General features: G+C 43.3%; 1 protein-coding gene across 1 annotated transcript in view; it reads right to left on the bottom strand.

The window, feature by feature from the left end:
• LOC147185759 (mannosyl-oligosaccharide 1,2-alpha-mannosidase IA-like) overlaps positions 1-14064 on the bottom strand; it is a 53919-nt gene that overhangs the window by 3061 nt on the left and 36794 nt on the right. Inside the window, exons 5-8 of the mRNA XM_086104351.1 lie at positions 7099-7193; positions 2239-2362; positions 1611-1704; positions 44-159 (exon numbers count right to left, since the gene is read on the bottom strand). Coding sequence (XP_085960477.1) covers positions 44-159; positions 1611-1704; positions 2239-2362; positions 7099-7193 — 429 coding nt within the window. The remainder of the gene's footprint in view (positions 1-43; positions 160-1610; positions 1705-2238; positions 2363-7098; positions 7194-14064) is intronic.

Raw genomic sequence — 14064 nt, 5'->3', positions numbered from 1 at the left:
GTGTGTGTGTGTGTGTGTGTGTGTTTGAGTGCGCGTGCGTTACCCGCAGGGCGTCATAATACATCTTCTTGGCCTCATCGTCCGTTTTGTCAGACATGAGCCAGGCTTTGAGCAGGTACTCGTAAAAGCTGTCGCCCAGTCCGCCCACGGACACATGATCTGCAATACAAGCATCCCGATTAACCTCTTCCTCCATCATCATCATCATCATCCTTTTCGCTAGCTCTCAGATTAAACTAACAGCGGAGCTCCATCACGCTGTTGTGTTGAAAGCCATGTCAACTGCGTGCGTGTGTGTGTGTGTGTGTCTGGTGGGAGAGGAGGTGTCAGCGAGTGACATGATGATGATGAGTAGGAGGAGGAGGAAACAAAAGGAATAAAAGGACATTTTGATTCATCTCAAAAGGAAAAAGCCGTATAGGAGTAAATATAATGTGTACGGTGGGCGTCTAACAAAATCAAGTCCAAGTTAAGATTGTTCTTCCCTTATCTCGAAAACAGCAAAATATCCGACATTTTTAGATAACTCAAAATAAAATCAAATAAAAATCAGCAAAAACGACAGAAATACAAAACAGGACAATCACCAAATTGGGTGGAGTCATGAAATAACTTTCATTTGTTGTGCCTATTATGAGCATCGTTAGCGGTCGTCTAATGCACCCCTCCCCAAATAAAATAAATACAAGGCATTTTCAGCGATGGTGTGCCGTTAAAACACGCGGAGAGAGTGACAGATGCTCTAAATAGAGCATGAGGGAAATCATTTGACAAACCAAAGACGAAAGATACTCTTTCAAGGCGACAGCTGCAGCTGCGACGCAGCAGATGATCGGCTCATGAAAATCCAGTGGAAGATTTTTCAACTTTTTTTTTCGGGTGGTTGCAAACACCCTAGGGTCATAAATTATGCAGCAAATGCATTTCATGGTAATTACGTAATGACTTTCTGGAGCCAAAGAAGCATTAAAGCAGTTTTTTTGTTGAGGTTGAAAGTTGCTGTCTGAAGTCGGTGTACAAAAATAAAATAAAATATAAATTATTTTGATTCTATTTGTCTAAACACTCGGCTAAATGCTAATTATGACAAGAACGTACTTGGGATGAAGATTTTAACGCAAGCTAAAGAGGTGCGGGCCCACATTTAAAGCATCATCAAGTAAAAGCAACAAAAAGTAAGTCAACATTAAAAAAAAAAAAAAAGGATGAAACAAATATTCTTATTTGATGCAAGGCCGCTGTGTATAAAACGAGAGCTTGCGTCTCTATGAATAATTAAGCGAGAAAAATTGCTTTTTCTTTTCAACTTGGCGACGCTGAAATAAGTCGGAGCGTTTTCTAGAGCGAGTTTCAGTAGATTAAAAAAACAAAAACAAAACAGTCTTTTCAAGTATTGATGAGGAGGATCGGGAAGATTATGATGATGGAACCAAAATGGAGCCCCTGAAAGCAATCAAACATTAAATGTACTGACTGGACAATGGCTCTTATGTCTCTCGAAATGTGCAGCGTAAACATCGGCAATGACACTCAGGACAATGGAAATGCCATTAATCCACTCCAGCAACTCAACCCCCCCAAATAAAACAAGCACTTTTGTAAGTACTTACGTTGACCCCACTGGCCGCTGTTTGGGTTCAGGTAATTGGGATACAGTCCCTGAGGTTTATCCAAGCGATTGAGAACTTTGCGGATGTTCATCACCTAGGAGGAAAAACCGTCAAGAAATTTCCACGTCACATTTTTGTTTTTTAAATATACTACAGGAAATAATTCCAAGTCAGGTTTCCAAAGAAAATTTAAAAAACGAGTGCTGTCAGTTTAACGCGTTATCGGCATTCATCTAAAAATCTTTAACTCGATTAATTTTTTTATCGCGTGATTAATGCGGCACCACGTCACAGTGGATGTTACGTTGCTCTAAAATAATAAAATGTGCTCCAAGTTTGAATAACTGCTCTGAGTGAAAAATGTTCATGCAAAATTGATAATCGAAATTGTTGTTTCAGGAAATATTTGCATTTTGCACAAAGAAAACTGATCCATGATTCCATGTTGATGAGAGCATTAAAATGGAAAAAATAGGAGAAAAAAAATTAAAGGAAATTTAGAATAGATAAAAATTTGTGATTATGGTTAATTCTGAGTTAACTATGAAATTATACATTTGATCACGATTAAATATTTTAAACATTACAAAAAAAACGGTTCTGTCTGGAGAATTGGAAGACCTCCTACCTTCTGAGCAAATTCCGGGTTTCCCGACAGTTTGCTGAGGTGCATGAACTCCAGATGCAGCGTTCCGTACTCGGCCAGGATGCTGCTGCCGCCCGACGCCCACGGCCAGTTGCGACCGATTCCACTGCGCGGACACACAAAAAATGGAAACGAGTTGATTTTCACATGTCCTGGCTCATCCTTCCGATCAATACATTCGGGGAGTGGAACCCAAGAGTCAACTTTACTGTTGAGCAGCGAAATGTACGGCCAATAAAGGGACACGTGTGTGGGTCAGAGAGTACGAAACTTAAGTTGTTTATCGATGAAAATAGCCGTTAAAAGCCTGACTCGCTTGGATGATTTCAATCACGTCAAGTTGCCACGGCGATTTGCTCAACAATTATTACTTTCCAAAGGCTTTTTTTTTTTTCAGCAAAAGGCCAACAAAAGAAAAAAGACAAATCGATTAATTTGTGAATAGCGAAGCGCACAATCAGGCAGACACATTTTTAATCAACAGGAACTGCTTAGTGAATTTTCACATTATCTATAATGACCCAAAAAAAATAATCTACACAATGTCTGTTGTCACGATTTGATGCTTGGAAAATAAAAGCTCACGTGGTCAACTTGGACCTCTCGTTCCGTGTCGGTGCCTTTCACACCAAATGACAAGAGAAAAAAGGTGGAAGGATTTTAAGAGGCGGCGTGAAAGGGAAAGTGAACAGCCAGACGCAGCCGCGGCATTGGGAACAATGCGGGAAGCGTGTAAGACGACGTGGGAGCTAATTAAGAGGCAGCTGTCAAAACATTTGAAGTGTGTAAAAGTGCTTAAGGAAAGACTTTCTTTGACAAGAACCAGATCAAATATTCCTACCACTGCTGCAGAAAAAACTTGCACTAAACGAGCTTGTTATCTTCCTCACACAGGTTCCCCTTTGATGCTTTTTTTTTTTTTTGTAACGTGGAGAACAACTTAACATCTGGTAGCTCTAGCGTTTGTACATAGAAAAGAGAGAGGGAAAAAAAATGCCCAGAGGCCACCAAACTGTCGATCAAGAAATCCGGCTTGCTTTAAAAAGGCTTTAAAATGTAACTTTTGGGCTTAAAAGTTCATTGGAAGAGAGAAACGGTTTGCATTAGTCAGCTGGTGTCGGCTTTTAGTCGGTCTGAAATGTGCGAGCCGTGGGGAAGGGGGGCAGGGGGGGGGGCAGTAGGTGAACTCATTCATTGCCAGCCGTTTTCAGAGAAGAGTTTGCCATGTTGACATCATTCGGGCGAGCATTTGGATCTTTCAAGACCCACACGATTTTGTGGTCTGAGATGACAGAAGCAGCGTACCAACCAAAAACAAAGAGTAGATGAAAAAAAAACAAAGAGTAGACTCTTTGTTTTTCACTTCAAATAAATAAATAAACAAACGGTTGGTTTCGGACCAAAAAACGGGGAAAAATTGCTTCTTTTTGTGAAAAGAAACATTAAACAGAATAGTGAATTTGACGTCAAGATTTTTTTGTTTGTGTGACACCTCAAATTATAAAACAACAAGATATTTGAAGAGCTTCAACTTGACTATTTTTGAACAAAATTATTTTCATGGACATCAAAGACCTTTGACAAAGTTGGATTTTATTTCAAATTTGCCTCAGAATTGCTGGATAACTTAGAATATCCGAAATAAAAATGATAAGCTTTTAACCTGGAACCATAAAAACAAAACTAATTTTTTCAAATCACCCCCCAAAGTGGAGCTGTCCGCTTTTACGATTGAGCTCATCACATTTTAGTGTTTAAATATTTCATGTTTTAATTCGAATTTTTCTTTTAATGGTACATTTTAAGTGTTTTTTTTTTTTTTGCTCGCACTCTATATTGCAGATGGGTCTGGAAAATATCCGTTTCATTGCTCTGCTTCGTATCGAGATGAAAAAAAAAACTTCAGCATCAAAGCATTTCTTTTATTCCCCCTTTCCTTTTTTTTTTTCCAAGTGTCTTGTTTGTCCTTCGCATACGTCAGCTCGTCCTTCCGGCGGATCTCCCACACTGATGCGGGTGCCCACACTAGCTGACAAAACGACCAATCACGGCCCGCCTCGTATTGCCGAGGGGGCACCCACTGCGGCTCGCTAACCTGGAAAAACAGAGCGGCCAACGTGCCATCTCCATAAATTAGCACACGTCTGTCGCTCCTCTGGAAGGCGCTCCCGCTCAGAGATGAAGTGTTTGTTGGCCCAGATAGACACCCCCCCCCCCGCACACCCCCTCTCCTCCCTCTCACTTCCACTTTTATTCTCTCCATCGCTCTTTTCTATGCTGGCGTTAAATCTATGGCAACCCTCCTCCTTCTGCTTGGGGTGAGGAAGGAGCATGGCGATGGATTCACAGTTAGCCACTTAATTAGAGACTTTAAATCGTGGCAGCCGTCGAGAGGGATTTGAGCCTGCAGCCCGCACGAGGCCGCCTTACCGCGCTTGAAAGTGGACGGACGCCACTTCAGCTTTGTCAACATGTGGCTTGTGAACATTTCGCGCGGTTTGTCTGTTAATAGATGAAAAGGTGCAACTGAGATGGCGGAAAGAAAAAACGGGCAGCAACATCAGACGTAGTCCAGAAAGGAAGAAAAAATAAAATTAAGGGAGGATTCAACATTCCAGTTATGTTCGGTTCGCGAGAAAGCAATCATGTTCTCGAGTCGAGTGTCAAAAACGAAACAAAAAAAACTCCATCCAAAACGTTTTTTTTAAAATTTACACTTAGCAAATGACAAAATGCTTTTTGAACAACACTTTCCGCAGTAAAACTAAAAAACCTTTTGTATTCATACCTTGTTAAAAATCTGTCAATGGCATGTGGGACGGAAAATCGAGGCGCTGAAGTGGGTCAGCCGAGGTTCTGACACGAGCCTACTCGGCCGCGCTAATGGACCCACTCAGTGTCTAAGGCCTATTAATCAAACGCTGAGAACCCAAGAGCTTAGCAATGATTGCTTCAGCCGTTGAGCCGAGCTGCGAGGAGCGCATCAGTCAAATAAAGTGACATTTTTCTTTTTTTTTTAACACGCAAGCTATTGAGAGGAAGATGAAGAGCGACAGGAAACTGTCTAACTTCATTACATTTGTCTACACCAACTGAAAACACAATTAAACACTCATAGCTGGAACAGAAACGGGCCTGCCCACAAGCCTCCTTTTGCTAATTTAGCGACTGTTGCTAAATCCAGCAAACTTTGGGCCCGTGTCATGGGAGATTCTGTATATATGTTTAGTCAAACCTCATTGGTTTACGGGATAAGTTCTTACACATGTACCATTTTGGTTAACCAGATCATTTTCCGGTTAATAGCTGTAAACTTTGGAGCAAAGGTGTTTAACTTTAACAGATTCAGCTGAGTGTGGACAGCAAGCACAGCTTGATGGTTTCGCTTTGTCTTTGGTAAAATACATCTGACATGTAAACATTGCAGATTTTGCAATTGATATACTGTAGTCGGTACAATTGTAATTACCAAAACATTTTTAATCAACTTTCCCGAAGCCTGTTTAGGATGTTTCGCACCATCTGCTAGCATTAAGCTAGCTGACTTTTGAAAGACACAATTTGATGGTGTGGTGGAATAATTTGGTGTTTAAATATAGACTTCTCTTTTGTTTTTACAGTTTTACAGTAAACTGCAGGTGACACATTACAGGAGGTTGACTCGACATCTCCAACTTTGCTCAAATGAATTCTGTTTAGCTTACTAGCAATATGGACAGCGAGTGAGCCAAATATCGGACAACTTCATGGGTCGATGACACAAACGGATTGATTCATGAATTGACTCAGATGAGTACCCCATGACTTTTAAGACTGTAGCGGTATTAACGGGTGACAGTGAGCGGCTGACATGCGCCACAATGGCCAGTCAATGTGCATTGAACTTTGAGAGCGTTTTATCAGTATGCTTGCTAACGGAGGCCACGCTGGCTCCGGCTGATAATGAGCGCTGAATGTTTTCCATGGGATGCTAACCCTGCAGGGGGCCCACCCGCCGATGGCCCTCCCGACACCCACACACGCACAACAGACACCCACACACTTTTCAGTGTACTTGAGTGAGGTTCAAATTTTTTTTTTTTTGGCCAGCGCGGATGTCGGTTGTGCATCAATAGTGCCGAATAGTTGGGTTAAGCGGCGTTTTCCTCTCGGTCAGGGCCAATCGATGTTCACGCTTACGGAGCGGATCTCTTTCAAGGAGCTATAGAAGACTTATCAAGAAGAAGCCGCCTCCTGCGGATTGGCTAATAAACCCATCCCCATTGAACGATGAATCTGTCAGGAGGGAATTCATGGTTGTATTAAAATTGACATTTGTAGCTTATTAAAAAAAAAAAAAAAGTAAAAACATTAATGGGATGATTTCTGGATGGTGGTGGACAGGACTTCTAAAATGTTCCCGATGACAGACAAACCAAAATTGGTAGGCTTTTTAGCACGTTGCTGCATGTAAAAGGCACTTCATTTTCGACATATGGCAGCTCTCAAGAATAGATCTTTAGCGAGAGAGCTCGGCTGGGCCGTGCGAACACACCATGAAACTTGATTTGAAACAGCCTGTTCATTCCCGTGACGGCTGGGATTTTAATTAGCGCCTAACAAATCGCGCCGTGTCGTTCGCCGTTTGCTCACTGGGGCCCAGGGGTTGAACGAGACAAAATGGAGGACGACTATTCTTTTCATTATTGGGTGTTGTTGAAAGAGGTTTGCTATTTTCATCTTTGTGATAGGATTTCTTTCTTTATTTTTATTTTTTTTGCGGAGAGCTTCATTACATTGGCAACACTAATGAAGAAACAAAGTGGGTTTACGTGGCGGGTCTTTGGACAGTTTGTGCCTTACCTCTTGAGGTTGAGCAAAGCCCAGGGGATTCCGGTGGGCGTTTTAAAGGCCGGGAGCAGTTTTTCACCCAGCTCCACCGCTTTTCTGCGGAAAACCTGCGGGTGACAAAGACAGACGTTCATTCTTCGAGGCAGGCAGAGTGCAACTTGTACATTTTTACGTCAACTGAACGGACTTGGAACTGAATCCTAAAGCCCAACATCACTTTACTTTGAATGCCATGCGCCGACTCTAATCCAAAGACAAATTAGTCTCGCTTCCTTTCCATGTGGCTGTAGTTTGACCCTTGCACGTATTAGGTCCGCTACTTTCTACAGTGAAAACCGCAGTGGTCAGCAAAGATCCTCTTCAAGCCTGGAGCTTCGACTGTACTCCAAGTCCTGAGAGAAGTCATGTATGCTGTCAGCATCCATCTGTCATCAAATATAAACACTAGTGTGAGGCGGTCGCTGTCGGGCTCGTGTTTCCCCAGAGAAGGCAGCACACACACACACTGCGGGGTGTGTGAAGGACCAGCATAAAAATAAAAAAAAAGACGAGTAAAAGACGAGTCAGGCGGCAAAGCTCAAGAGGCCGCTTGTCAACAGCAGATGGAAACGCCCGCGGAGACGCAACATCAACTATTGCTTGCACGTTTTGCTCTTTGGGTTGCGATGACATAAATGTATCTAAATCGAGGTCAATTCATCTCTTCGTGTTCTGTTGCATGTGAGTTTTTTTTATTCAATGCTAAATATTGGAATTTGCTTTCAAAAAAAAAAAAAAATCAAGATGGTCAGATTTCAACCAAATAGCATTCACATGACTTCCTGACATCAACTTCTACGGGCTTTCTGGATACTCAGTTGCACTGTTGATGCCAAATTACCCCGTTGTGAGTGTGCGAGTGTGTAACAAGGCGTCGGAGCCCGGTGATTAATGCCTTTAATAATACATGGAGCACACTGCAGGGTGGAATAAAAACACTCGCAGGGACGCGCAGAAGAATAATTTATACACGCCCGCATCCAAGGCTATCACGGCGCGTGCCAAAGCAGCTTTAATAAGCAAATGAATTACAACCAGACGGGCTGCCGAGCTAGAGAGAGACTTGCGATCATTAGGAAAAACTTGTTGATCATCAAATTTCACACCTGGACGCCCCCGTGTGGAAACATCCACCGGGGGTAATGAACAACATGATGAGAAAGTGCGAGTGATGCTCGGGGTCACTTTAAGGACGATGTCGAGGTTTATAAGAGTTCACCCGTGAGATGGTCATACTGAAAGCTTTCTTTTCGAAAATGAACAAGAAGCACGCGGTCGTCATGTTAGCTCAGAAGAAGAGGCATTATCGGTTGCAAGAACAGGGCAAGTGAAAAATCTCTCGGACCCTCCACACCCTGGTCACCACCTCTTCCAGGTGCTTCCTTCGGGCAGGCGCTCTCGAACAATGTGCACTGAATGCAAATGGCCATCGAGACCCAAAACGAGTGACTCCAAATTCCTTTTTTTTTTTTGCACATCGCGGCGTAACGGTATTGCCCACTTTAGTTTCTGTCGCCGATCAAGGTGTACTCATACAAAGTTGTATTACATTTACTGTGCGGCTGGTCACTTTAAATGGCATGACGATTTTTCAGTGTACGTTGTCTGTGCTTACATGTCACATCTTTGTCAGAGTTGCTTGTTACTGTCATACGAGTGGAGCGCATACTACCAAAGATAAATTCCTCTTGTGTTTTTACATCATTTGTCAATGTTGATGATTCTAACAGACTGCAATAAACTCTAAAATGCTTTCTGGCAGCTTGAGATGATGGTTTTAGTGCATTTATTGGAGATTTTCACCGCTCGGAGTTTTTACGGCCGACGCGGAGTCTCAAAACGGCGTTTGGAAATGGTCTTTTGTGACGCACCACGGGAACGGCTGGTATGAGTGTTGCATTGACCTTTGCGATGCATTCGGCTCCCCCGTGCTCCAGCACATACTTAGACGCGGCGCAACACCGCAAGCGCTCTCGTTCATTATTTCCCGCCTCTTTCACGACCTTCAAACGTCGCCTCTCCAAAGACTCGCGCAGGGCAAAACACCACGCCGCCGCCGCTGCCGTCCAACTTCCAGAGGAATACAAAAAGTAGGACGCACTTTTTCTTTTTTCATCAATTCTCTGCCAGGCTTTAAAAATGTCCTGCGTGTCTCCCGCTCCACATTCTCTGACCTTAATCACGGCTGTCGCTTTTACTTTTCATCCACACTCTCCTTTTCCTCTTTATTGTCTGGATGCACTTTGAGCTGACCTTCTAATCAGAAAGCATGGAAAGTATGGAAACATCGCATTTATGACCACGTCCTTCTCAACCCCGATCAGTGACAACCAACCACTGTGCTGGGGCGGGGAAAAAAAATGATCCAGTTTCAACGAAAAAAATATGTCATTCATCGAAATTTGCTCATTTTAACTCCACGCTTTAAATCCCGCCCAAAAACAGAACGAGCGCAATCGTGGTCGCATTGTTATGTGTATGGGTAGAAAGGGGGGGGGGGGGGGGGGGGAAGGCAATCACGGAGTCAATGGCGCTGAACATTGCCGAAGACGCAACGGCCATTCGTTTGTTGCTAAAAGCGGCGATTTATCCACTTGTTGGAAGCGCGGCGACACACATAATGGACCGGCTCGAGCATGCAGTGTGACGGCTCATTTTGCCATTTTATATTGCTGAACATTTACATTCATTAGGGATTGTATTTACATGCGGGATTTGACAAACGGGTCTATTTTTTTCCTCCCCTCAAGTGGAAGCACTTGTGTTTAAATTAGCGGCAACGAAGTGGAAATAGCACATAAAGGACTTCAAGAATACAATTTCAATATCGTACGTTTGGTAAAAATGCTAGCGAGTTCACCACCTTCAATTTAAGAAACACTTCAAATGTGACACGCGTTAGCGTCTAGAAAGCTCAGAATGTACCGAGTGTGCTTGGATGTGAGACGAGTTTTGTCTCAACACACACACACACACACAGACACAGACACCCCCACACACACACACATTTACAGTACGAAACAGCTTTGAGCCGCGGAGAAGCCTGCTGTTGCTTAGTACGCTGCGTCAGACAGTCTTTCTCTCTCAGAGGCTTTATTAGTCTCCTCCAGGCCTGCGAGAGACAGTCAAGCCCAAAAGAGCATCGGAATTAAAAGCTACAAAGGGCCTGGTGTGGAACCGTGTCAAGGCTGCACCCGTCCGTCTGTGCATGAGCGAATCGCTACTTGTTTCGTTTCCCATTCAGGCTATGCTTACCACTGCAGTGCTTATGTTTGTCGCTAAAACCCACAAAAAACAACTTATCCCTCCCACACACTTTCAAAGCACACTTTTTAGAGCATTCATTAATGCCCGTTCTCACTCTCTCACCATCCAAAAATGAAAGACTAGCACATAACATCACTTTGAGGAGAGTGAGAGAAGACTTTGACTCGCAGAGTTCCCCAATTAAGAGGCACAGTGTGCTTGCTTCAAGTTACTGGTCACTCCAAATTTAAGTTTCCTGGAAATCTGACACCTAAAACTGGGCCTATTACATAAAACAAACAAACAACAAACAAATAGTTCAACCAAACTATCATTTGATTTAACAAAAAGTCCACTAGCTTCATGCTAACAACCCAAGAGTCAAATCATCGAAATTAGCTTATTTTAAATGCTGCTATTTTAAGAACTATGGAGAAGCAGCACATACAAATAGCACACAGGCACTCTCAGGCGTGTTTTCTCTGTGCTCTTTGCAAACAATATTAGTGGCGCACAGTAGAAAAATTGGGGAAAAAAATAATATCCCACTCTTCCTCGTCTCACAGATGCTTTGAACTACAACTTTTGGAGGCCCATATTGGTGGTACATAATATTCCACATTTTTACTCGTCTTGTGCCGTCATCACAAATAATTCGTAAGCATGGCAAGAGAGCAGAAATGCATTCTGGGACCGAAACATGCTCCGGCGCAGATATTGAAAATAGCATTTAAAAGCCAAGGCAATGAATCGCAGCGAATCTCTATTCAGAATATGATTCCCTCTGCGCGCTCACAGAACCGACTGCTGATTCGGTACTCCCCCCACCCCCCGCCTTTTTTAAACACTATGATGATTTACATTAAAAAAAAGTGCCGCCTGAGTGGAAGAGCGACACACGGAAGGCTGGTGGGCCGGGAGGGTTAAAGACGGGAGCATGTTTGAGTATTCCGGTGAGGTGTCGGGCTGGGAGCGGGAAGGACGATTTAACAGGCAATTAGAGAGGCGGCATTTAACAGCGCACATTAAGACCGACGGACTCAAACAATCGTGAATCAGAGCAAATACACTGGAACCTTTTAAGCAAATGACAGCGACATGAGTCCAAACAAGTTTTGCTTGGTGTTTGCTTTCCTCCGTCTGGGATTTGCTGGACCTTTCCTGCTTATCAAACAAGCTTTTGAAAGAGCTTTAATCTCAGCAAGTTTTTTTTTTTTTGTCCACTATCATGAACCTGCAGTATATTCAACAAAAATACATAGTTTGCATTTACTAGTCAAGTGTCTTTTTTTTTTTTTGGGTTGAAGCGCACTAGGTTAAGCCAAAATAAATTACCGTATTTTCCGCACTATGAGGCGCACTTAAAGGCATTCTATTCTCTCAAAAGTCGACAGTGCGCCTTGTGATCCGATGCGCCTTGTATATGGATAAATGTTCTGAATCTAATTTCGTGGACGTAGTATTTTAAATGTTCGCTAAAGCGCTTTGTTACAGCTGCAGCGGGTTGCGAAGGCTCGATATCAATAAAGCTGTATTGTATTGTATTCCATTTAGCTTTGCTATTGCGCGCACAAAAGTGTCAAATGGCATCGCGCTGTTAAAGGCAAACGTTGAGGAGAACAACAGTCAGGCCATTTCCAAAAGCAGAAACGTCAGAAAAAAACAACAACAAATAAATAAATAAATAATGCATGTTTACAGTGGCGGTGGACTTTGATTGACATCCACATTACAAGATGACATATCTTTGCGTCTTTCATGCCGCCCCCCCCCCCCCGCCCCCCAAAAAAAAAAAATTTAAAACGTTTGCCGAGAGCCCAACAACCTTTTTGCCTTGTCAGAAAGTATCACAGCACTTTGTGAAGACAGCGATCGCTTGACAGCGGCTGCAACCCCCCCCCCCCCCACCCCCTCCAAAACCCCCCACTTTACTTTAGTATGTACTTTTAAACAAGTTCAGACTTTTCGGTCAACATGAACTATGCTTACATAGAGAATATTTATTGCTACATGTACCTTTTTTGGGGGCGTCTCATCACTTTGCATTTTCATCTTTCTTACCATTTCGTGAGCATTGTCTGTGAAATGCATTTTACACATCAACTTCCGTACTCGTTCACCTGAGCGAGAAAAAAAAATACAAAGGTGGGGGGGGGGGGGGGTGCAACAAAAGAGGAAGTCGCTCCAGTATCTGGTGGTGCAGGGGGGGGGGGAGCTTTGGTAAAGTTTTCTGCCTCCTGCTGATCTTAAAAGGCCAAAAGAGGGCGCTGGACATAAATATTGAACAAAGAGCTGCAAGGCAGTGTCTCTCTTTGACAGCTGTAAAACAAAACAAAATGTCCAAAAGGTCAAATCATCATTTCAGACATGAAACCGGACCGCTTCAAATCTGGAATACAGCATGAATAGAAATGGCTTCTGCTTGGGATGGTCCACAAAGAGATTCTGGTGCAATAGTTTTGGCAAACTCTCACTGGCTCCCAAACAAATGGCAAGAGCAACCAACCCAGTTGGCGGAGATCATAAAAGTGGGCCGTAAAAATGATCCCGTGTTGCAGGAAAAAATAAAAATAAAAAATCATGAGTCGCGCCTGTAAAAATGCAAATGATGTTGTATTATTGCATCAAGAGGCCGTGACATTCAGCACAAGGGTGCCCATCCATTTGAGATCCAAACATTCTGGTGGCCCTACTGGGAGCCGTTTTTACTATTTTGACCCTGAGTAATGACCATCATTCAAAAGTGAGCATTCTCGCTTCAGAAAGGCGTCATTTTTAGACTTGGGGCATAGGTGATGATTGAACACAGTTTCAATCCTGATTTCAAGAGAGAAATGACCTACAATAGACTTTTGGCAATTCATTTGGCCCCATGTCTCCATCTTCCCCTTTGATTTGTTTTGACAGTTAACAGTTTGAAACGCGCCCTACCGACACCGAGATGACTTGAGTGGAACAACACGCACAAGAATGTGCATCGTAAATCAAACGTGACATAAAATAAGATAAAGACGGGACAGGGAATTGTCCTTTCGCTTTTCCGATGATACCCCTTTCTTATGGAAATGATTCTTTGAAAAATAAGCTCGACAGCATTGGAAATGAAGCATTGTCCTATATCTCGGTTATGAACAAAGCTGACGCTCTGCTGTGTGGAACTGGGGAAAAAAAATGATATTGGACTTAACAACGGCAACGACAATGAACAACTGTGACACCCGGGAAGAAGCGAAGCAAGGTCAGTTTATTCATGCCGTTTTATGCCGCCAAGACCGGTGGTACACACGGTAGTAACGCTAATAGAAAGACACTCCTAATGATTTGAAGATGCGGTAAGGTCAGCTTGTTATCTGTGGGCGTCGCGAGGATGCGGTTTCAGCGACTGACTGGAACTGCCGTACAGAAGAAGGCTCAAGAATGGATTTTATCTATTCATTCATTCACTGATCCGCTTATCCTCACAAGGGTCGCGGGGGGTTGGGGGAGGGGGGCTGGAACCTATCCCAGCTGTCTTCAGGCAAAAGGCAGGGGACACCCTGAACCGGTTGCCAGCCAATCGCAGGGCACACAGAGACGAACAACCATCTGCGCTCACACTCACACCTAGAGACTATTTAGAGTGTTCAATCAGCCTGCCATGCATGTTTTTGGAATGTGGGAGGAAACCGGAGTACCCGGAGAAAACCCACACAG

This window comes from Hippocampus guttulatus, chromosome 23 (genome assembly GCF_054856545.1).
Source record: "Hippocampus guttulatus isolate MCC_2025c chromosome 23, RoL_Hgut_1.0, whole genome shotgun sequence".
Lineage (NCBI taxonomy): Eukaryota > Metazoa > Chordata > Actinopteri > Syngnathiformes > Syngnathidae > Hippocampus > Hippocampus guttulatus.
The sequence above is the reverse complement of the archived record's forward strand: the minus strand, read 5'-3'. Positions and strand labels throughout refer to the sequence as shown.